General features: G+C 33.5%; 1 protein-coding gene across 14 annotated transcripts in view; it reads right to left on the minus strand.

Moving 5' to 3' along the window:
• Positions 1 to 1,794: 1,794 nt before the first annotated feature.
• Positions 1,795 to 25,990, minus strand: part of Kdm6a (lysine demethylase 6A) — a gene marked incomplete at its 5' end in the record, with an annotated part of 60,197 nt that continues 36,001 nt past the window's right edge. For 8 of the 14 annotated variants that reach the window (XM_017797427.2, XM_017797426.2, XM_017797424.2 and 5 more), the window contains 6 exon segments: positions 1,795 to 3,046; positions 4,249 to 4,419; positions 6,208 to 6,334; positions 19,403 to 19,544; positions 20,322 to 20,509; positions 23,714 to 23,828. In XM_017797427.2, coding sequence (XP_017652916.1) covers positions 3,017 to 3,046; positions 4,249 to 4,419; positions 6,208 to 6,334; positions 19,403 to 19,544; positions 20,322 to 20,509; positions 23,714 to 23,828 — 773 coding nt within the window. 14 annotated transcript variants of the gene reach the window in all.

Consider the following 25,990-nt stretch of genomic DNA (forward strand, 5'->3'; position numbering starts at 1 on the left):
AAATTTTTTAAAGAGCTGGACGTGGTAGCACACGCCTTTAATCCCAGCACTTGGGATGTAGACGCAAGCAAATCTATGTGAGTTCCAGGCCAGCTGGGGTTACAGGGAGACTGTCTCAAAAAGACCTCCCCCCCAAAAGGGGGGGGCAGTAAATCACTGTAAATTCAACACTCTTCTTTTGTGTAAGTCTAGTAGATGATTCTATATTTACAGGGCAAAGTGCAAACATCCCACATGATAGGGACAGCTTTCCAATGTTGTGTCCTTACCTCTGCTCCAATTGTCTTTTAGCATTCCTTCAACCTCAGCTAAGACATGTGCAACTCCCAATCATCAGGTGTGATGATGTTGAAACACAAGTTCCAATGTCCCTCCTGCTCCTTGATATCTCCTTTAGGTTCTGAATGATGTATTTACATGACTCGCCCTTCTTAGATGTGTGTATGTAGAAGGGTAGAAGGCAGGGATCACATCTTATTCATATACAGGACAAATAAGTAGACTAAACGAAAATCCACCTAACTTTACATGGCATGTGTACCATTAGACATACAATAATAAAAAATTTAAAATTTCTTATCTCGTGACACATCATTTAGGTTAAATTGCTAACATTAAGCGAGTCTTAATTTCAACTGGCCAATGACTAGTATTTTGAAGGTCCTAATTATCAATCTATTAGTTTGGAAAACTGACTTAGGTTTTATTACAAAACACATAACCTAGATTTTTTTTTTTAGCTGATTTAACTTAATAGGTTAAGCAAACTGAACTGCTGTATGTTAAAGGAAAGCTGTTTACATAAGACTTCACTAATCTATTTCAGAATGTGATTTGATTTTTACTTCTTATTTTCTACCCATTCAAAGACTAAGTTCCTAGCAAGTATTAATCTTCATATATTTATTCAAATGTGAATTACATTAAATTTCTCCTAAATGTCAGAAAACATTAATCTTGACAATAAATTAACTTAAAAAATACAGAAGACATGGCAGTAAGATAAACTAGAACAAGGTAAGAAACATTTAGGTACAACTTTGCTTCTTTAAGGGTGGCTTACAATTTCTGTTTACAAAAATGTTTCTCTTGAGTTATTTCATTCATGTTGACTTTCTGGATAGATTTTACAAGGTAACCATTTAAAATATTTGTGATTAAACATCCTGAATAACATTCAGATAAGTGATTTGGAATTATTTCTCTCTGAAGTTATAAATAAGAAATGAATGTCGCTAATAATATTTACCAAGTTATTAATGAACTAAATAAAACATCTTTATACATTCAATCTTTAAACTGTTCCTGAGAGGACATTCTCCAAGAACTATCTAAAAATATAATTAATGTAATCGGCATGGCATTTCAACAGAACTATAAATTCTCTTTGTGGAAAAATTTTAAGGAAGAATTAGATGATAAAATGAAAATGTGTGGCAACTGCTTCAGAAAATGGAGGTACAAATACAAGGTGCCATTACTAAAAATGAAATGCTAGCATTAATTAGCAATGGTTTGTGAATGCTAGTATAGTCCGGTATATTTTACTGATGACATGGAATTTGTGGCCACCCATCCCATTATGTCATGTGAGCAGCAAAGCATAAGATTTCAAATTGCCTAACATTAAAAAATAACTCTTGATTTATTTGCATTCTAAAATAGAGCCCTTCATTCTGGAATCCTTTTTCCCATATAAAATCCTACTAAGAGATGTACAGGATTTGTCAAGCCCATGTAACAGTCCCTTTAAAGTTTTAAGTTCAATCACTATTTGTTTTCTATTATACCACATTTTGGCAGCAATTGTTTTATTGGTCTGTCACTGCAGTAGTTGCAATTTAACAATAAACCAGTCTGACATTTTAGGTCTTGAAGATACATACCATATATATTTCTTTAAAAATAATCATACTTTTGTAAGCAATACTTTACAGTAGACACCTCAAAAATCTACCATAGATGTGAAACTTAAAACAAGAAAAATTTAAGTTCTAAATCTTTATACATATATGTCCAGATTTCTATATATATTATATATACAGACATAAGTATATATAAAATATATATAATCAGATTTGAAAAGTGAACAAAAATTGGGCACTGTACATAAATTCTTTTTGAAACTCAAACAATAGAAAACTCTTTAAACATTAAACAATTTTAATAAAAGTTTCTGTACAATGCTAAGCAGTTTTATTTACACATAGAAAATGTAATAGGAGTAGTGTTTGAAATTACAGAACTCCTTAAAATTTCAATGGCAGGTAAATCTGGAAAAAATAACAGCATTCCATTCACAAATATTTTCAAGCAATAAATATGTATTTATAAATAGTGTAAATTTACATCAAGATTAGAAACAAAAATCACAAATCTGAAGTTTATTCCTTAGTCTATGTGCAATCCATTATCTTTGTGACTTGGCTGTTAATTTTTAAAAATGTTTTATTTAGGAACCAAAAGTATAACCATCATGATTTCAAAACAAGACAGAGAAACATAAAAGCAGTAAAAAAGTTTCTTAATTTTTCACATTAAAAAAAAAAAAAAGAAAAAAAGAAAAAGCTGACCAAAGAAAGACTTAAAATTGCTAACTACCTTACAAAGAAATGACCAGCTAGGCTAGTATTTTTTTCCAAGGAAAATTGTGAAGGGGGAAAAAGACAGATGAAAACAAATTTATCAGCCCAGAAATAGAGAAATATAAAAGAGGTTTTCTTCAAGTCAGTAGTCTGTATGATGTTGCCAGTTGTCATATATATATACAAAACATGGAAGTTTATTATTATTGTTTTTTTGAAGTTCAGTTGATTAGCTTTGTTAGAGTCCTGGAGTAGGAGCAGTAAGTACTCTCTTCCCTGTCCAGTTGGTTGCCACTTCACACTTGGAAGGTTGCATAGACACAGTTTTCAGCCAGCAGCCTTACGAGATAGCTACAAAAACCAGTGGTGCAGAACTGGGTTACTTCCTGAATAGCAGAAAAGGTCTCATGTTTAATGTCCACGGAACAATATCAAGATGAGGCGGATGGTAATGGAGGAGCCTGAAAATAAAAGAAAGACGGTTATTTCGGTTTACTCACTGTTAATCATGTTCCCTAGTTCACAGTTACAAATACATAGTGTCTGTTTATGAAGTTGGGAGAAATTATTCTCAGTTAAAATTCAACAGTGTTGTTTAACAATATTTTCTACCTGGCTGTTTTCTAAGAATCTAAGAGCATCCCTAATTCACTGTATTTCTGAAGTTTTTGTTCTCCTTCACCAAAAGGACTCAAAAACTCTTGCAACATTATTTACCACTTATTTGATTGCTTTCTTTGAGAGACCTTTAGAAAATCAATTTAACAAATTAATTACAATTTAACTAGTGATTGCCATCAAGCAGGTAATGTATTTTGTTCAATAAATTCTAGATAGTTTTCTCTTTCTTCAAGCAATCTTGAAGACCATTCAAGTGAAAAGATCAGGAGCTAAATTTTTTAAAAAATGAATTTCTGACTACATACATGTCAAAGTATTAGAGGAAAATATCAATTCATAAATTATGTCTATGGTTCTATTCAGATCTACTAGGATACATGTTTTCCCCAAGCACCTGCAATTTGTAACCTGCTACTTGCAATTTTTAAAAACTGTGTGATATGTAAGTACACTTGAATTTCATAAGGTTATATAACATGCCAGAAAGTTAAGCAACATCAAATAATCCCATGAGGTTCAAACATCTGCCAGTACACAATTTTAAACAAACTCAATTAGCCCTAAAATCTGAAGTAGTATATGTCAACCAACATGAAATAACATCACAATGGTGTTGTAAAGCACACAAAGTTTTAAAAAATGTAACTAATACTGTCTAGGTTGGTCTTATCTAAGAAGCAAAGCAAAAAAGATACATTATGTCAATTTTAGAATAAATACTTGAGCTGGGCATTGTGGCTCAGCCTTTGAGTCCAGCACTTGGGAGGAAGAGGCAGGTGGATGGAGGCCAGCCTGGTCTACATGGTGAGTTCTAGGCCAGCCAGGGCTACATGGAGACTGTCTCAAAAAGACTAAAATAAATAAATAAATAAATACTTGGAAGTGAAGGTGGTAGGAACAATAAAAATACACCCTCATAGACTATCTGAGATGAGTCAAAGGAAATTTTACATATTTCATTACCTCCTATTTATGGTGGCAGAGCAAATACTATTGCCTTACAGCCCAGCTAGCTATGTACTCACATGTTGATTTCACTTACTAATGTAAATTGGTCATAGACTTGCATCAGGTCCTCCATTTTGTACTGTTCTAGCACCACAAAATTTTCCAGATTTCCACTTGTTTTTCGTGCACAATCTTGGCAATGTACTATGTAGGTCTTTCGAGAATTACTCTCATTAGTGACAAAAAGCAGATCAAAAACTTCTACCTGTTTTCACAAATAAAAATGGAGTCAATAGAGATGATGAGAACTTTGGACTGTTAAAAACATGGGTGAAACTGAAAATCTTTAAGTTGCATCAAACCCCAAGCCATGGCCGAAAGAGGTGACATAATCATGACAACTCCGACAAAACTTAATTTGAAAGTTTAATCAATGTCAGCTTATTTCTGTTTTAAATAAAAAACATTAGCATACAATCAGATACAAGTAATCACTATTTTCCTTTCACATCTCCATGATAATCTATTACAGGGTATTGTGTATAAATGTTTGCCTTCCCCCATAGACTGAGCTCTTCAAAGACAAAAACTGTATTCATATTTGCATTGCCTGAGCATCTCAGAGTGCGTAGTGCTTACTCATACCTCAAAATACATTTGAGGAATGAATGAATACATCTGATTACAGATGAAAAAACTGGCAGGTAAGTAACAGTACATATTTAATTATAAATCTCATGTTAATGATCCTTAGTACAAAAAAGTATACTCACAAGCATAGATGATTTTAGAAATAATATTTTTATCCTAAAAGAATTGACATGCTAAGGTTCAGGCAGGATAAGGAAAAAACATTGTGGTAGATGGATTTATTCTCAGATACTGAGAAGCTTTAAATATTCTTTCTTTTTCTATAGTTTAATACATATCTTTATCCCCTGATTAACTTATATTGACCAGGTTACACACCATTAAAATAGTCAATGAATTCAATCACCTCAAATTAAAGTCAAAACCAGAACTCCAAAATTTCAAGGTTTGGAACGTTATCAATATCCCTATCTGTGGCTTATCCTTGAATTTCTTCAACGATAGAAAAATCTAATGATCCAACTTTAGATCCCAGACTTCATATGTTCCATTATTATCAATGGGCAACTATATGAACCCAGTGACCTGAGCTAGAAAAATTTGTAATCATTCTTCAACTTGTCCCTCATTTCTACATTTTAATGGATTTTATCTTCTAGATATTTTTAAATATTTTATCTTTTAAATAGTTCTATTGCCAAGTTTTAATTGAGAATTCTAACAATGGGATTATGTCTTACAAGACTACTGTAATACCTTCCTATCTCTTTTCTCTGACTACACCTTTCTTTGAAACAAACATCTGACTTTCCTGACTTCTCAAAAGCATTTGGTGGGTTCAATGGTTCTAGAATATCACATTCTTTGAAAGCATTCAAGATGCACTGAAAGCTATATAGCACCTAGACTTAGGAGTAGACTAAGCACTGTTTATATTGCAGCCACACCAGACTACCCGCCCCTTTATAAAACCATTCCACTTCCCCAGTCATGTTGTCTAGTGCAATTTGTAGCCTGTTCAACTCATACTTATCCTCCAGAGAAGGCTAAAGAGTTTGTTTGCTTGTTTTTGGTGAGCTCTTACTGTCAATACCAGACAGGAAAATTATATCATTTATTTCCCTCTGTATTTTTCTAACAGAAAGTCTGCCTTCATATTCATTACAGCCTGATGTTCAGTACTATTAGTAGTTTATAATTTTGTCTTCTCCAAGTAGAATTTAAGTTCCTTCAGAAAGGCACCACATTTTTTTTTTGTCCCTGCTCCTCTTGCATATAAGATGGATAAATGTATTGTAAATCCTGTCAGAGATGACTAAACACTCACATGCACTGAGCTATACCAAAGTAAACCCAGTTTACTGGCATCTGTATACATCAGATTGCTCAGTATCTACTATCTCAGACTAAACTTTCCTTGTTGTTTATCTTCTGTTAATGATCTACCAGACAAATGACTTACCTCACAAATGCTACAGTAATGAGCTGGTTCTTCTTTTGCCCGCCCATGCCATATAATCTCTTTTCCTGCAGCAATGAGAGCTTCTCTCAATGTCTGACATTGCTTCAGAGTTCTCAGAAGACAATACCTATTATAGGGAAAAATTATTTGTGACCAGCAACTTAACACTGGATGATTTTTACATAAAAGATATACCAATTAGAAATAATGCCAAGAGACTTGGTTCTAATGTCTTAGTTCTCCCTCTGTCTCCCTTCCTCTCCCGGCCCCTCCCTCTCTTTTCTTTTTTGCAAACAAAATACTTGAAGCTGGCATATAACTCACTATGTATTCAAAGGTGGCCTCAAGTTTGTGCCAATTCTGTCTCAGTGTCCTGAGTGCTGGAATTACAGGCTTGTATTGCTATGCCCAGCTCATTTGTCAGTTTTTCAGATAATCTCAGATTTAAACAAAATAAGGTAATGTTCAGTACTCTAATGATGATGATATTAAATAATTTATAGTAGCAATTAACCAGTATCTGAATATCAAAACAAAGGTCTTATATAAAAATTGACCCTTTGTTTAAATGAGTTGCTAACTTTGGCTCTTATTTGGGCAAGTTAGTAAACCTCTCCAAGAATCAATTTCCTCACCTTAAAGTAAGGAGTATGAATTCCCCATTCAAATAGCTCTGATCTAGTCAGGCAGGAGGGCACATCATTTCTATCTGTACTACTTAGACACGAATTAGTAGCATCATCTGTGTAGTTGCTTTTATAACTCTTAAGTCCATGAGGAGAAAATGATTCACAAACTCAGTTAACTACAGGACACAAAAATGGATTTCACTGTGGTAGAAGAAAAAGATACTGATTTCTTCACTTTAACTTAAGGGAATCCACTTATAGTAATATAACAGGTCTTTTTTTTGTAATTTATCTTTTCTAAACTCACAGATTGTTAACAAACAGTAAATTTTAGCAATTTGTGCTGAGTTTCCTAGCTTGCTAGCATTACTTGGAATTGTTAAATCCTCTTACTCTCCTGTGAATCTTAGCACTCCGTGTTTCTGTTTGAACAGAGAAGCTGGACTAGATGAGTCTCTAAAGCAATTTTCAGTTCTAAAATTCAGAGACAATGAAAATACCCTAAAGAAAAGGAAACAGGTTTACCAACCGAGTATCCTGAAAACAAGTCTTATCTATTTTATTCGTGTTGTCTACTCTTCTATTCACTACCTAGGACAGTGCCTGCCACCCAGCAGGTGTTCAATAAATATTTGATTATTGAACAATTAAGATCCAATATTAATATGAGTTTTTAATTTCCTTTAAAAGTTAATAGTGTTAAAGTATTGCTATTTCTGGAAACCATGTATATTAATCTCTGGGGGATAATGATTAAAAATATGCTATTATTTACCTATAAACTTATTTAAAATGGAACATTGTCAACTTTGCAGTTGCAGGTTAATTTCTTAAGAACCATATTCAAGTAATTCGCTGAATTTGGCTTCTGTAATTTTTGAATGTTTAACTTATTAAAAACAAAACTAATGCTTTAGGCTGTGACTGCATGTCAAACCTAAGGCAGTTATCACAGTAAGTGTGCATTGCATATATGTGTATATATTTAGGGTACCAGGCAAGGTAGCAAGCAAAAACTTTTATCATGGCAAAACAAGTTAATCTAATTAGAAACAGCACCTGCTACTCTGTCCCTCATACAGATCACCTGTGAAGGCACCAATCTTAACAAGTTTTTTAAGCAGAGCTTCAAAATAGCATTGTCCTTTTTTAGGAAATCAATGCTGGAAACTACAGATATATCTGAAAGATTTACAAATGCAATTATGCTCCCACATGGGCAAACAAAAATAATAAAAACCAGACAGGTGGTATGTGTGTGGTATCTCATTTCTGTTATGCCAATTAAGGTCCTTAACTACTCAGCAGGAGGCTTTGGTTTATATTGCAAATGGAAAGTGGGATCTCAGAACTACATTTGTAGGAGGAGAAAACCTCAAGCTTTACCAGTCTCACACTATTTTTTTTCCCCTGTGCTAGTCTCAATCCCTTGGTGGTTTTTTGCTTTGTTTTGTTTCCCAAAACAGAGTCTTGGTTCTGTAGATTACTTCATATTTGCTTGGCAAATGAACCTTCACCGCCAATCCTACCAACTCCTTTGGCAGTTGGACTACAGTTACAGTGTGCCTGAACAGTCTGCTTTGGCAATCAGCTCCAAAGTTTTTATTTTCTGTGCTACCAGAATTTTAAAAAAATTTCATTTTCTGACAATGCATAACACTGTACAATTTCTCCTTGCTTTTATCTTTAACAGTGAAATCCTGCATTTAGCAGTTGAAATGGAGAATATAGAAAGACAGAGGCAACGAACAGGCTGAAAAAAAAGGATGTGATTTAACTGAATAGTGAAAAATAACTAGCAAGTAAAAAGATTCATGGAAAAGGATTCTAGGGAAGGCACAAATATATATCCAAGATGCAACAGTAACTAGTATTGCTTTGATTAGCCCTAGATTTTGATTCTACTTAAACACATCTGAATGTGTTGAAGAGTTAAAACATAAAACGTAAAAAGTCAAAACCAAGGTTCCTATTACCTCAATTTTATTTTGCTTAATTTTAATAAATCTACCTGATGGCAATTAAGAAGACATTTTGCTAAGAAGAAAAGAATAAATGAATAAAAAACGCAAAAATGAAGATGAATAATGCTACTTTTGTGTGTAAGTGCATTTTAGGAACAGGGTCAAGAAATTATTTTAGCAGCTACAGAAAGACAATTCTTTGACACTCAAGCCCTGCTTTTTAGCTTTCTGGATGAAAAACTACTTAAAAGGCAGAGGCAGGAAGACAGCCACAAGCTTGACATCAGCCGGGGACACCAGTAAGATCCAACCTTAAAAAAAAAAAAGACAACCACAGAAAGGCAGAAAGTTTGGTACATTTGAGGTTACACAGTAGACTCGACTCCAGCCAAACACTGATGTGACAAGATGAAGCTTAAGTGGGATGGCATGTTGAAGAAATGTGTCAAAGATAGATGTAGGATGCAATGGACTAAAATGAGGGAGAGATTAATGAATGGACATAGAAATCTTGCAGTTTTCAGTTCTGTAGCTGGAATTTCTGAATTTGAATATATCTGTTTAGATTTGAGCAGGAAGAAGATGGGGGAAAGCATCTTCTGTGCAGAAAGAATGCCAGGAAGTGGTAGTGTGGAAATTGTTTAGAGAATAATTTTCAAATGATTGATTTGAAATAACTTTTCTTATGAAACTTTAATTTTAGAGTGAAGTTTGTGAGGCAAGGGAGTAACAGCAACGAAGCCATTAACAACATTATATAGATGTTAAGACAACACAGTGGATTTACTCTGACATTCTAGGGACATCTTGACTAAGTTTCTAATATAAGTTTCCAAATGCTGATATAGAGACAGATAAAACATGTCAATCAGGTATGGAACTTTAAAATTCTTTATGGTAATAAACTCAGTCACTAATAAGTTTAAAGAATACCCAGAGGTGGCTTGCCTTGACAGGTCACTCTTAACTGAAAGAGCAACAAAACAAAAACCAACACATGAACATTTAAAACTCTTATGCTATCTGTCACTTCGGGATTGTGTTCTCCTTTAACAACAGTGGGTATCTATCTGAATATCACTAAGGCATCTAAGAGTTTCATTTAAATCAAACATGTGACTGAAAACCAAGGTCTCAGTCAATGATAAAATTATAAAATTCAGGAACTTTTCCCTCCTGGCCGAAAACATAAAAGCAAATATGTTAAAAGCATGAGAATCCAGAGTTAAAGAATCTAGATTTTATGTGGCCAATATTATCTAAAACAATTAGGTATTAAATCCCAGTAGCATATTAGATGACCACCAGGATTATACCACTATGACGTATGCTAACTATGGACTGGTCTTTCTGTATCATCTATGCACAATGTCAGAAATTCTGTTAGTTATTAGGAAAATTGACTATGACTACACAACTGCAGAATACCTATCTTATTTATCCAACTTTAAAATGGGAACCAAAAAGGAAATTAACACTTAAGCTCATTTCAGTTTATATTTTAAAACTCTGTATTCATTATAAAGTACATATTATGTAAATAAGGCAATAGCCTATAATATGTGTAAAAGAAAAAGTTAAAAAAATATTTTAGTCCTAAAAAACAGTCTCATCTAGTTCAGAGCATTTCTAACTTGCCTGATCCTAAGCTTCACTAGATCATTAAGAAAGAGCTCCCCAGAGTTCTTCCCATAGGGCTTTGACTAGGTAAAAACTGAATTTGAAAAGTTAGTTTAAGTAGAAAGCCAGGTGATTCTTGTGACCAGATAAATAAGAACCAGTGCAAATGTCTTACTTCATAAGTAATGAAAACTAAAAACAATGCTTAAGATTTATGGCAAATATTTCTCAAGACATTTAAAGTTCACAAACTGCCACATTTTATTTTTTATTATATTGCTTGGGTACGAACTCTAGCTCCACACACATTTCTTATGCTCTGGGCCATACTTTTGTCAACTATAAAAAGGGATAATTAACTTGTAGTGCTATAATGAGGATTGCAGATTCTACATAAAATACTCAGATTAGTGCACTGCAATTAGTGCTCACAACACATGCTATCCAACATATTATTTGAAACTCATGTCAAATTCTGAAACTGTGTTAAAATAATTACATAATAATTGAACTGAATATTTTTAGGTCAAGAGGAAATGGTAATCTCAGAAATGGTAATTTCACACACAAGTTGAAATTTCTGAATTTAAATGTATCATTTTTCTTAAATTTAAAAGATCCTGTAATTAGTGTCACGTGAAAGTACAACAGTTAACACACTGAAAAGAAAATGACAATGAAAGAAGTTATTTAAAAAGTGCTCAGTCTAGATTTCTTAGAGTTTCTCAACTGCAGCTTAATTTGTATTATAGGCTGGCCAATTCCTAATTGTGAGGAACTGTCCTGTGTACTGTAGGTGTTTAGCATTGTCCCTACTCCAAAGTGCTAGTGGCAGACCCTCCTAGTCAAGTTATGACATTGCCCTAAGGGCCCTGCAGAAAGCAAAGTTGCCTGCATTTAAGAATCATTATACTAGGAGGCCTGAAGAGATTGCTCAGTCATTAGAGCACTGACTGCTCTTGCAAAAGACCTGGGTTTGATTCCCAGCACCCACATGGTGCCTAACAACCATCCATAACTCCACTTCCAGGGGATCCGACACCCTCTCTGTCTCTTCTGATCTCCACAGGCACTGCATGACATGGTGCACTTACACACATGCAGGCAATACACTCACACATAACATAAAAAAATAAATATTTTTTTAAAAAAGAATCAGTGTACTAGGACCATGAATATTAACTTTCTACCATAACACTCTTAAATGACATGTTAGAAAGACGTAATCAGTATCTCTATTTGTCCTTCACCAACCAGTAAATGAAGAAGCTAAGATACAAAACACAATGGAGTTGGGGTGGGGTGGAGAGGTAGTTCAGCAGTTTAGAGCACAGACTACTCTTACAGAGGACTCGGGTTCAATTCCCAGCACCCACATGGCAGCTAACAACTGTCTGTAACTGTAATTCCAGGGGATCCAATGCCTTCTTCTGACCTTGGCGGGCAATGCATGACACAGGTGTACTTATTGCAGGCAATACACTCATGTACATAAAATAAAAATAATAAATAAAATATTTTAAAAAAAAGGCACAATGGACTTCAGACAGCCACACTGTGCTGTCCATGTTACTGGGATATTAAAGAGCACAGACTGTACACTAAGGAAAATAAAAAAGGGCAAATAATGAACACATAGTGCTCACATAAAAAAGAGCACAGAAAAAAAGCACGTAAAGCATTATATATTTAAGATGGTGCATTTTAAAAATGAAATTACCCTATAATTAAAGCTCAGTAACTGGTATCTATGCTTTATTTAAAACCCAAGTCATATTAACATCTGACCATTTGTGAGCGTCTTGAATTCCTAACTATGTTCCATTAGAAAACTTGTTTAAATTCACTCCCAGATGTATTTCCTCTTTTTATTAGTAATGTTACTGAATATGTTGTGAAATTGTTTTTGCACATTTCTACACATTGAACTATTTCCACTGATTTTAACTTTTAAATGGATCCTGATGCCTTTTATCTTTCATTAGTTCTCATTATATAAATTTAAATCTTAAGGAGTTCTGAAAATAGAAATAAATATAAAAAGAATGACAAAATGTTATGACATGAATTTCAGTTTGTGGAGAGTGATTTTCAATGAACTTGGTACTGCTGGAATCTAAGAATTTATTTTCAACTATTAGCTAATATGTCATTAGTAATTTTATAATTATGTAACAGATTACAAGGAGGTACTCAACAGAACACAGATTCTCAAAATTAACTGATATGCTCCTCCAAAATCTAAATCCTCCCAATACTAAGCTTTTCAGAGGAAAATGCACTCAACACTGTTTTTGATATATTTAATGAGCTGCGGGGATGCAAGTGAAACTAACAAAGTTACTGATGAAGAAAACAGTTTCCAATTTGTCAAAAACACACTGCCATTCTATTAACTTATTAGTCTAACACTAATCATTTAACATGATTATAGCAATTTATATCGTATCTGTTGAGGCTGGCTTTACCTACTATCCAGATTAAACCATTCAACTGCACTTACAAGACTATTCTGAAAACCTTTATCTATAGGGAAATTTTGTCAATACCAAATTTCCAGAGTTTATCTGCTACACTATCATTTTGATTACTTTCAAAGGTTCTGTAAAAGTTAAACCATAAGGAATACGAGTCTTAATACTGTACAAAGAGAAAATGTATGCCAAAATAATGCATTTTAAGTATCTGAAAACAGGAATATAAATTTACAAAGGAGAGTTTCCTTTGATTCACTATCAACCTATTCTTAAAATTAAAACCACTGGGAAAAGGCTCTATGCCCTGATGAAGGTGGATAAAAAGTAGCAATTATCTCTCTATTCTTAAGTTCAAAGTGCCTATCTTAGTTCACTCAGGACCCACTAATGAAAAATATCTGACAGCTTCTACTGAAATGGGGCAGTGGTTTATCAAATTCAGCATTATGAACAGTTCTGCATCAAAATATTTAATATAAATAAAATTCAGACTGTGGAATTTGGAATAACATAAAGGCCTGCTGTCTTCAAAAAGAGAATGCTATGATTATATATTTAAAACAGAATAAAGACAATATAACCAATACATACAAATTCATTAAGAACTTTGTTTCAATCTGAATTAGGGTGGTGTGGTGAGGTGTTATTCAAGAGCTAAGAAAAGAAATTTTTACATAGTTGGAGAAATTTTTTTCCCACTTTCAGGAAGGTAATCTGAACATGGACTGTGTGTACATTAACTCATACCACTGAATTTCATGTTTCTTAGGTATGGTGAATGGTCCCAAACTTAAATTCTTCCAAGATGCAGAATTAAGTATCTGGAGAGACGTTACAATATCTGCAAGTTACTTTCTCACGTGGCTCAACCAAAAATTTTGTGTATATGCATGACTCTATAGGCACTGCTAAATAAAAGCGGCAAAGAAGTTAAAATTTTTTCAAATTACAAGTTGGAAGAAAAAGAGTAAGTTTGGGATGGACGGTAATGTGTTAATATAAATTTTATATATTTTTAAAGTGAATAAGATGTTTTAACATGGAATGACTGTTTTTTTGTGTCCCCACCCCCCATGCTGAGAACTAAATCCAGGGCCTTGGACATACTGATCTACACCCCCCAGCTGTCATAGATGAATGAATGAATTAAAAGAAGACATCAGTAGTCTAAACTTTCAAGTTTTCTTTAATTCAGTTCTTTGTGTGGATACAGTTATTAAAAGAAAAAAAAAAGCTAACAGTTCAGAAATCATAACAGGTATCACATGAGAAGTAATTATCTATCAGCCATCTGAGAGCTACAAATGTGAATTTCAGACTGTTTCTAAGTCAGTAAAACTATTCATTCATCTGACTGTTTAATTAAAAAATTTAAGTCATAGGAAAAATTCCAAGTTCTACATGGATTAAAGCCAGCCAAATTGGTAATCATCATTCCCTGTACCTAGTTCCTTTCCTTCTATATTACTTTACCTCCCAATTTAATTAATAAGCATCAATGTCTCATTACATGGTCTAAGCCAAAGTCTGGCAATAAAGATTTCCTTTTCACCGCCATCACTAATTAATCATCAAGTTCAGTTTACTTTCTAACCTTTTCTCTCTTTGGCTAAACTGTAGCAATTACCTTCAAACTCATGCCTCGAAATCTTATGCCTTCCATTTAAGACTTCATCTTGCTATAGTGATCTACAGTATGCAACTCTATCCATCATTAAAAATATTATTATAGATTATTATTATAGATTATTATAGATTCTAAAGTATTCGCATTAGCAAACGTAATCAATTAAAGTCTGAAATTCTTAGCAACAAGTTTAAATCTATACTCTTAATATGAAAGCCTAAACCCAAGAGAGGCACCTAAGCTTAGTATAAAGACAATGGTGCTAAGTTCATTTGTAATGTATGGAACATGCAGAAAAAAGTTGTTAAATAGTTCAATGAAATCAAAAGAACATTATTCACTGAGTTTCCAATAACATATTAAGAACTTAGGCCATGATCATTTCAAGTCAAGTTGACTACTTTATGAAATAAATGAAATAATCAAGATAAATATCTTTTTGACTCATGCCAAGAGGTTTTTTTCTAAGACTAATGTATGAGATGAGTAGTAGAAAGCAAAAGAGATTTACTAAATGACATAATCAGTTAAAGGACTTTATGGCTCCTTTCAAGATCCCACTTGAACTTTGAAGTGTGAGAAAAAAAGGCATCAAGAGTAATGCTGACTTGTTTAAAGTACAGATAATTCATTCTCAAAATGATAATGAGTAGTAAGTAGCAGCAAGACACTACCTTCCTATTATTATTAAATCACCCAGTAAAAATACAGGTTCATAATGACATTATAATATCCCAAAGTTTTCATAAATTTTTTCCATAAAATTTTGCACACCTCATTAAGGATCCTATGTTTTAATGTTTTGACTAGTTCTCCATTTATTTTTGGTAGTCTGCTAAATAGTCAAATCTCCTTCACATTTGTGCTCAATCCAGAAAATTTTTTTTTACTGAATGAGCCAATGAAAAGAACTGGATAGAGCTGAGGAAGGGGGTGAGAAAATACAAGGTAATTTTGCTGACACTCTTTTTGGGTAGACTGATTTACTATTTAATTATGAAAACTTAAAAAAAAAATCACCCCCTCCCCAACACACATTGTAGATTCATAGTATTTAAGTAAGAACAACAATTCAGGAAAAGAATTAAGACTTTATCTTCTCCATCCCACTTCTCATATTTTGCTGGTAAGTTTTTTCCCTTTAAAAGAGCCTATAATTTGTATGCTCAATATATACATTACATTTCAAAGGAGAAAGGAGGTACAAAAACTGCAGCTCCTTCATATTAAAGATAGCTTAAAACTATAGAGTGATAAATTAAATAGAAAACAATTCAAAGATAAATGTGAAGAGAACAGTGGGAGAAAGAGTTAACATAGGAAGGAAGGGTCAGATGTAAAGTAGGGTTCAAAATGCAGTGTTTGTTTTGGAGACAGGGCCTTACTCTATAGCCAAGTGTTTAGTATTTGGCTAAGTAGCAAGTTCAGTGACATAATAGCATTATTTCTAATTCATCTCATTTGTAAGTTTATTATATTCATTTTACTGCTAAGATCTTTATAAAATCCAAAATATTTAAATATTAAACACACACACACACACACACACACACACACACACACACACACACACACAAGTCAAAAGAGCTCTCCGATAGAACAACGTTTAAGTTTGATACACAAAGCATCCATCATTGGCCTCTAGCCAACATTTACAACTCTACTGTATTCTACTACTCATCACACATATTGTGCTCAAGCCAAAATGTACACTGTTGCCAATATACATATAGCAGAGTTATACCATATTCACATTTAAGTTCATGTAAAGACATAAAATAGGAAGTCAGAAGAGAGGGCAAGAGAGGTAGGTGTTGGAGAGAGAATGACAGCAGAACAGAGGATGACCTGGAGTGAACATTCATGCCTTTGTTACCCATCTAGAGAGCCAGAATTCCCCTGCGCCTCTCAGAGTGTAAAGAGCTTATCACTGGGAGTATTTTAATAGTTGAAGATTGCCATTTTTCCATACAATATGACCTTTCTATGTATGCCAACTATTTGCTTGGCGCTCAACTGAAGAAGACAGTCATTCCCTCAGCGGAGAAAAATGTGACTGTTTTAATAATGTACATGTATTATTACTTTTTGGAGGAAACTAGACATCTTTCTAATGGTTTAAGAATTTGGTATTAGGGGCTGAAGAGATGGCTCAGCAGTTAAGAGCACTGGCTGCTCTTGCAGAGGACCCAGGTTCGATTCCCAGCACCCACACGGAGTGTAACAATTGTCTGTAACTCCAGTTCCATGCCTTCTTCTGACCTCCTTGAGCACTGCACGACATAGGAGCACTTACATACATGTAGGCAATACAGTCATACACATAACTGGCTTTGTTATTTCTTTCTCCTTATCCTGTCTCTGAAATTTCAAACTTTATAAAAATTATATATCTTTCTATAATGCAGAGCGTGTTTATTTTGCCATTACTGGGGATTGAACTAGAAGAACTCACAGCCTAAAAAAGATTTTTTGAGACGCCAACGGATTTATCACTGCATTTCTTTCAATCTATTAACTTACGTACACTACTTGGACCTATCCCAGATATCTATTATTCCTGTAGCACAGACCCTTGTAGCCAGTCAGGAGATACTCATTAAATCAAAGAATGGAAGCAACGTTAGTTGGTAAAAAAGCATACTTCTTAGCAATGGCTAAATGCAGTTTAAAAAAGAATCGTATGAAATAAGATCTAGGAGTTTGGATCTGTGGGTAACATTTTCAACTGGTTTGATAAAAAGAACTTCCTAATCACATCTGACAATTCAAACTGGGAGCAGAATTCTTAATAGAATGAGGAATGCAATCAAGATTCAGATGTTTAGACATTACAATAACATGGTCAAATGGAGAGTAGACAAATACAGGTGCCCAACACTTCATAACACTAAAGAAGAAAGAGTTGAATGGGTTTATTCCTTATCAATCTTGAGAATTGGGGTGAAAAGTCACATTTTAGAGAAATGTGTAAAGAATTTTCAACTAAGGACAAGAAAATTCTCAAGAAGTTGCTGGATGATCACAAATTATGTAAATTTAAGAGAGGGTTACTGTTTTAAGTAGGAATTTTGACTTTAAAATCCTTTCCAATTATAAAAGCTTCATCTATCCAAAATGTAATGAGCCACTTTTAATCTAATCTACATAGCTGTTACATAACAGCTTTTTCAATTGTACCATCTCACCAGTGTGGTGGCTCACACCTGTAATCCCAGCACTCAGGAGGCAAAAGCAAGAAGGACTGCCAAGAGTTCAAGACTACATAGTAAGGTCTAGGCCAGCCTGAAGTAACACAAAAACAAATATAAATGAATCAGTAAACTATATCATCTGTTTACCTTTAGGAAATCTGATAAGCATGCAGTTTATACCTACTTCCAACTTACTCAACAAACACAGACCTCAGGCTACCTCCCCAACCCAAACAACCTGACACAAACCAACCAACCAACCCCAATGAATATGGTACTTTAAGTTTATTCTGAGATGCAATAGGTTAAATGAATAAGGCAATTACCACCCAATACCAATTACATATACAGAGAGAATAGTATGGTGCCTAGAATCCAATACTTTAAAGGGTTCTGTACATTACCTGCTATGCTTTGATTTTTTTTTTTGTTGTTGTTGTACCTTTCTGTATTCCTATACATACTATTTGTGCTTGGGACCAAATAAAAGATTGCCATAAGAGAGTTCACAGGCATGCTACCCTGTCCACACAAATTTTGTTTCAATAAAGTTTTGGATTTAGGTTTAAAATCATTTTAATAAGATACACTGACTAAATTAACATACCTAGTTTGGCTTAATAAAAGTAACTTCTCTCCTACAAGCAAAACATATCAACATATAATGTCTAAAAATTTTTCCAAAAGATAAAAGACTTTCTCAATTTAATCTAATATTTCCTGTATTTGTTTTTCTCGTGTGTGTGTGTGTGTGTGTGTGTGTGTGGTGTATATTCATATTTAATGTGGGTGCTGGTGCTGGTGCATGTACACGCTCATATGTGTGAGGGCCAGAAGTTGTCAGCTGTCTTCCTCAATGGCTCTCAAGCTTAATTTTTGAGACAGGGTCTCTCAATGACTCTTGGGCTCATCAATTTAGTTATGCTGGCTGGCCAATAAGCTTCAGGGATCCACTTCTGTCTATGCCCTCCAGGACTGAGGTTATAGACATGAAATGTTATGCTCAGCTTTTTACATGAATTCTGGAGCTCTGAACTTGGATCCTCACGCTTGTGCAGCAGGGAATTTACTGAATGAACCATCTCCCCAGCCCTCATTTCCCATATTTCTTTCAACATAATTCTCTATCTTTTTTGAGTAAAATTTATACTGCTGTAAAGAACTGTCTGAAAATATTAGTTCTAAATAGAAACTGACAATGAGATAGTTATTAGTGTACATGTATTGAAACTAAGTCACCAGGTAAGAATTTATATAAACATACATAGTGCTTAAAAACAGGCTTTAAACAGGGAACAGTTACAAGATAATGAAAGCATAAAAAACTGACATTTTAGTCGAATCCCTGGTTAACAAGTAAGTTCTCCGTGACAGCCACTATTCTGTGATGTCATTCTTCCATAAAAGCAAACCTTGAATATTACAATTAAAATTCTCCTGGAAAATATAGTGGTTCAGGTAACAGTGGGGATCCTTCTGGTATAAAACCATTTATGCCTTTATTCCTCTCTTAAACCATAAGTGGACTATTTGGAAGGGAAAGTGTTTTAGCATGTAGACTCATATTTGGTAGACTTCTAGATCATCTTGTTTTAATATCAACATAATTCTATAGAGAAAAAAAAGTATTTAAAAGTTACTCTCCCAAAAGAAAGCGAGTATATCAGTTTTAGAAAACACTTACTTAATCATTTCAAAAAGCTTTGGATCTGAGACCTTGATATTTCGTGCCATATTCCAGGAAAGATGAACCATGGGTACGATTGACTTCACACTTTGCAATTTGTTCCATTCGTACCGTTCCACTGCCAACTTATACTGGCAGGCTAGGAAAAACAAACAAACAATTGGTTAAAAAAACCCCAGAAGTACTAAAAGATATGAAGATAACCCCATCACCTTCTCATGTGATATCTTCAATACCATTTTTGAAAACTTCAAAACACTATAAAAATAATTATGTTTCATAATTATGGTAATAATATCACTAGTAATCATACAAAGAATGCTATTTATCCTCATGTGCTAGGCACTGTTTAATTTCTCTCCATTTTGTCATTTAATTCTTACCATCACATTACTGATTTTATTATATCCACTATACAGATGAAGAAACCAAGGGCTGGAGATATTAATTTGCCCAAACTTACAAAAGCCACATCCTGGCTGCAATCCAGATCTTTCTGGCTCCAAAGGCAACAGTCTTAATTTTGCCTGATGGTAGGCATAATTTTAACTGATTTTGGCACAACAGGGCTACTCACATGATATAGGAAAAAAGAAAAATCTAAAAGAATACATTTCTACTGATTTTTCTCTCATAAACTGTTTCTTTCATAAAACAAAATTGCAAACTCTAAAAATTATTACAAGTATATTTTCCATGTATGTAAATATGTAAAACTTGTCATTTGCTAAGGATCTCTGGTCTTGGATTTTCAATTGTTAACTTACATTTAATTTAAACTGTAAATTAAATTTGTATGCAGGAAAACATTTTTCTTCTGATATTTAGCAAAATTTATTTAAAGGAAAAAAATACATCTATTAGATATAAGCACTTATAAATTCAATTGTTCTCTAAGTATATTCTTCGAAAATACCTGTAAGTGGACCAACATTCCAAGCAATGTTGTTGCACCAGCCAATAGCCTGAACCCAATGAACAGTGCCTGCATTTATCCAGACCAGATCTCCAGGTCGCTGAATAAACCTATACACTGGAACATTTGCTTCATAAAGATCTTCAAGGTTGGGCCACCAAGAACCCATTAAGAAATTCAAATTATTTCTGAAATAAGAAAAATAAGGCAAATGGATCAAAGACTCTAATAAATTCCATATAAAACTGGAAAATATCAAGTTTTTAATGCTAATTCATTTCAGTGAAACTTAACTGATATTGTAACGAAAATTTATATGTATGTAAAGAGTAAAATTAATTACAGATAAGTACAGGATGATTTATCTAAAATCAGTATTATTAGCTTAAATTGATTTCTCAAAAAGATTCAAATGAAACATAGCTACTTTGAAGTTTCACGTGACTACCTGAACTTCAAAGTTCAGTAAAGGTTATTTATTTTTTTATCTAGAACTCTTTCCCTACAGTATCTAGAAATCATTAAAAGATAAAATGGAAGATGAAGATGGTATTTAAATCCATAAATAGGAACACTATGGCAATGTAAGTACTAGAAACTCCCCTCAATTTCTAAGAGAGGGTCTCTATGGTTGCTTTGTATCATAAGGAGGAAAAGGGTAATGAGATGTCAGATGGTTTCGATGATCAGGTGATTTAAAACTATGCAGTGGAAAATACACTCACATACATCATGATCAATAGCCATGACCACCATACTTTGGAAACATTTCACAGAACATATTACTAAACTTCTATCTTAACATTTGACTATTATTCCTACTCATGATATGAGGTACTTCATAAACTATATATCAACTTTTCCTATAAAAGAATTTCCTAAGTTTCAATTAACTACATCAAATTTTATATTTTAGGAAAGGAAGAACTTATATAGTGGAAATATTTCCTTAAGATCTAATAAAGTAGCCTTATGTCTTAGATTAAAATATATGATAAAATGTACTCTGAAATTAACTATGGTCCACAGACCATTATGCCAGTTCTTATAAATTTTATTAGAACATAGACATTTACATATTGTATTACAATGAGACAATCATGAAAAAGACCATATAAACTGTAAAATACCTATTATCTGAGATTTTATGGGAAAAATTCATGACCTAAATAGAATCATAGTCCCTTTAATCCTTCCTTTAAAAGAGCAGGGCCAGCAAGGAGATGGCTTCATGGGTAAAGGCATGTGCTGCAAATCCTGAGAACCCAAGTTCAATCTCTGATACCCACACGGTGGAGAGAACACCAGACTCCCTCAAGTTGTCCTCTGACCTCCACATGTGTGTCATGGTGTGTTCCCCCCCTCCACTAGGCTACTCTTTCAAGTCTAGAACAGACTTGTTAATGACAATCTAATTGCAAGGAGATAAGGACAGACTTACAGGCTTACTGTTTGTGTTATGGCTAAGTAAGTACAGTCCAAAAAAAGGTTGCCTATAAAGCAAAAAATGGTTATTTACACAAATCCTAGTCCTATTTTCACTCTTGTGCCATTATAAAACTTGAAAAAAATTTCTAACTAAAAGAAGGCAAGTAATCCCAAATAACAAGTTAAAATGAACCCATGAAAGAATTATATATTAAAAAGAATGCAGATTTCAAGATAGATATTTAAGTCAAAAAATAAATTATACAGCACCAGAAGCAACAATATTTATGTGAAGCAAAATTACAGTCAAATGCTCTAATACCAAATAATAGTTCCATAACTTAGCTATTATATTTATCAAACCCATCATATTAGGTTGAAATTTTCTTACTCCTAAACTCAAGCATCATCTGCTTATTATTCTAATTGTCTTTGTTCCCAAGACACCTCACCATTTAGATAGGAAAGAAAACTCACCCTAACCAATTATTATGTGGAAATAATGAGCAAAGATCATTGCACTATAGCTGCATCAACATACTATTATCTGAAAATTTAAGAAAAATCTTTCTGTAGTAGAATGGGCATTCTTCTACTACCACAATACTACCAATTCATAAAACATGGTACAGTTTGAAATAGAGAAGGTTACTTCATCAATACGTTTGAATCTAAATTTCATCTCTGATTTTCTGGCACCAAATGAAATCTGGTGTTAGTGAAGCCAGTATATGGTGATTATCTCTTTTGCTTATATTTTTAAAAAATGGGGGAGGAGTCTTTCTTTTTTTCAACTAGGAAGCATGTCTGAATAAATGCAAAGACTTACAGCAAAAATTCTTAAAGAAACTACAAGCTGGTATGTGAAATGTGTGTATACTGAGCTTCCAAATTTCATACATACACATTCTCAGTGGGTTCTCCTCATACATCTAACTTAGATGGAACAAAATATCAAATATGTAAATAATTTACACTTTTCATTTTTACTTCTTAATGTTACTACTAGATGAAAACGTTAACTACTTACAAATTGAGTACTATTTAGGAAAAGAAAGAACATAGTTCTATCTAGAGAAATTAAATTTAAACCCATTAAAATTTTTCAAAGTACTCTTTAACACAAGATACAGAAATAAAGGATAATTTATCTATAATCTTAAAGGCGGCACTATTCTACTACATATATTCTTTGATTAGATAAAATCTGAAGCAGTTAATCAAATAACATCCTTTTATAGGAAAAGTTGCCAGTATTATTTTTAGTTTAAAAAATTATTTATTATTTTTATTTTATGTGTATGAGTACACTGCCTGCATGTGGGTAGGTGCACCCATGTCATTCAAAGCCCCTCAAAGCCCCTCAACCTCAGAAGAAGTTGTTGGAAACCCTACACCTGGAGTTATGGACCGTTGTTAGCCACCATGTGGGTGCTGGGAATCAAACCTGGGTACTCTGCAAGAGCAGCCAGTGCTCTTAGCCACTAAGCCATTATCTCCATCCCCAAAGTTGCCAGTTTTTAAAAGAATTATATCATGATAATAAAGCAAAGAGTACTAAGTTCAGGCCTCAGTTAGTCCCAACTCTAAGGCATACTTAATTACAGAATTTCTTTCATTTTCTAAAATCATTTATAAAACAAGTTTTCTTAGAGAATACACACCTTTCAAAGGAACACATATTCACATATCACTTTAAAAATGAAACTAATGACTCAATCTTTTAACCTCTAAACTCATGACTACTATTTCATGGATGTTTTCTTGGTACCTTTTTTAGAGGTATTTTTAGAGACATAAAATAACAGGTATGGAATTAGGTAATTTAACATGAATTTTTCTGCTGGATGGTAATTGAAAACTGGCTATGTAGCCACATTAGGGTATCTGGTTTGGTAAGCTGTCCTTTACAGTTAATGTTTTATAATAATTATATTTAAAGAAAATTTAGTGTGGACACCTACTTTTCACAGAAGTCATTCAAAACACCCCAATAACCTTCAGGAACAACAAACCATTCACAGTCACCTGGGCCAATATTTATATTAACTGAACAGAAGTTGTTATTTTCTTGATGACCTAAAATATGAAAAGAAAAAAAAATTAACCCACATACTGTTAATGCTATAGAAAAATGTGTCTTTAGACATCAAATTTTTTTTTTTTAATTTTATTATTTTTTTATTTTGTGTGTATGAGTGTGTTGGTGTAAGTGCACCCGTGTCATGATGCTCATGGAGGTCGGAAGAAGGCATCAGATCCCCTGGAACTGGAGATACGGATGTTTGTTAGCTGCCATGTGGGTGGTGGGAGTCGAACTCATGTCATTTGAAGAGTAGTCAGTGCTCTTAACCACTGAGCCATCTCTCCAGTCCTAGATATTAAATATTTAAAATGTTCAATAGAGAATGTTGTAGCTTCAGTTCTTCATCAGGCTGCATTTTGTGTTGAGTTTGATTTATGACTGAGTTAATTCAGCAAGGGTCATTTAGCAAGGATTTATACTTATTTAGCAAGGGTTTATACAGAAAGCATAGCTAAGAGTATAGCCTCTGGAGCTAGGTAGGCTGCTTGACTTAGTTACTCCATGAAATCAAGGAAGGAACTGGTTAAACACACCTAGCCCAGTTTCCTTTTATGTTAAGAGTACCAAATAATAATTCGTATGAAATTGTTATTTTGAAGATGAATGAAATGATTAGAACAATGCCTAATACATGATAAACAATACACATTAGTTATTATAGATATCATTGACTTTTTTTTTCATTGTGAATTAATTACCATTTCTCATAAACAGTAAAAAGTGGGAAGAAGTCTGGTTTTAAAAACAGTTACTCCAAGGACTGATATCAGCAAAAATGGCAGAATATCAGGCTCACTCCTCACCAGAAACACAAACACACACCCTAAAACCATCAAGATCAATTCTGAACTTAGGGAGATGGTAAAAGGTTTATAGCAATGAAGCAAATTCTTGACCAAAAGGAAGGTGACTTAAAGCTAGTAGTATGTGGTATAATATTTTATCTTGCCTTTCTTGGGTTGCTAGTTGGGTGATGAAGTTACAAACTTAAAATCTGTGTTCTAGTATACTGCCACTGGTTCTAGATGGAGCAAAGAGACTTTGTTCCCAAGGAATTATACTTTGTTTATATATTTTCACCCAACTAGGGTTTCATCGAAGAAGAGAAGCAAGGGCTTATTGTTTTATGTATCTCACAATTCTTAACAAGGTCAGAGCCAAGAGCTCAATGGTAGTCAGTATTTTTTATATATGTTCATTATAAGCATTTATTTAAGTAGATATTTGGAATCACCCACAGTACAGATTCTAAAAATGAACTAATTATAATCAGAGATATCATCTAAATAAAAATCTTTAAGAGTGAAGTCTGAGTACATCTCTGTGGTTTAAAACATGTATGTCTGACTGCAAAGTTAGCCAAAACAGGTGCCATTTATATTTGTCAATGTAACCCTAGGAACAAATATTTAATAATACTGTACTCAAAATGATGTCTCTTAAATTGAATTGATTAGAGAATATTTCTTATAAGACAGTATCATGCAAGACTGACAATCATGTGAAATGTGAGCTTTAGAAAGGGCACCAAGTGCACAGTACACACTGGATTTCTAAGGCCATATATGAAAAAATATGCAATCTATTAATTTTATATTGATAATGTTTGTATTTTGGATATTAGGGGACAATATTAACTTCACTTATTTTTCCCTACTTTAATGTTAATATTAAATTTTTTTAAATCATGTGACTTGTATCATATTTCTATTGGAAACCGGTACCATAAAATTTTTTTCAGAGAATTTTTAAAAGTTATATAGGTCACTTTTAGAAAAGTAATCTATTCTTAACCAGCAAGTGCTGCTCAGATATAAGATTTCAAATCTTGGTCTCTAATACTGTAGTGCCCACCTGTAGCTAAGGGAGACAACCAGCTATTGCTCTAAAATGATGGATACATTTGTTTTCTCCCCTTATCTAGAAAGAAGCCTTTGAGAGGGAACTGACACTGATTCTAACCACTCCAACAACTATCAAAATGCCTGAAAAAAAAAATCCTGAGTCCATCATTCTCAAGTCCAGCCTTGGCAGACAAAAGAAAAATGAGGAGGAACCCAATAGAGATATGCTTTTGGAAGCCCTTATCAAGAAATTCCAATGGACTCACATATGAGCATTTGAAATTTGCCCTGTTCTGACTTTTTTCTAGTTC

Source organism: Nannospalax galili, unplaced genomic scaffold (assembly GCF_000622305.1).
Source record: "Nannospalax galili isolate Female #2095 unplaced genomic scaffold, S.galili_v1.0 scaffold575, whole genome shotgun sequence".
Lineage (NCBI taxonomy): Eukaryota > Metazoa > Chordata > Mammalia > Rodentia > Spalacidae > Nannospalax > Nannospalax galili.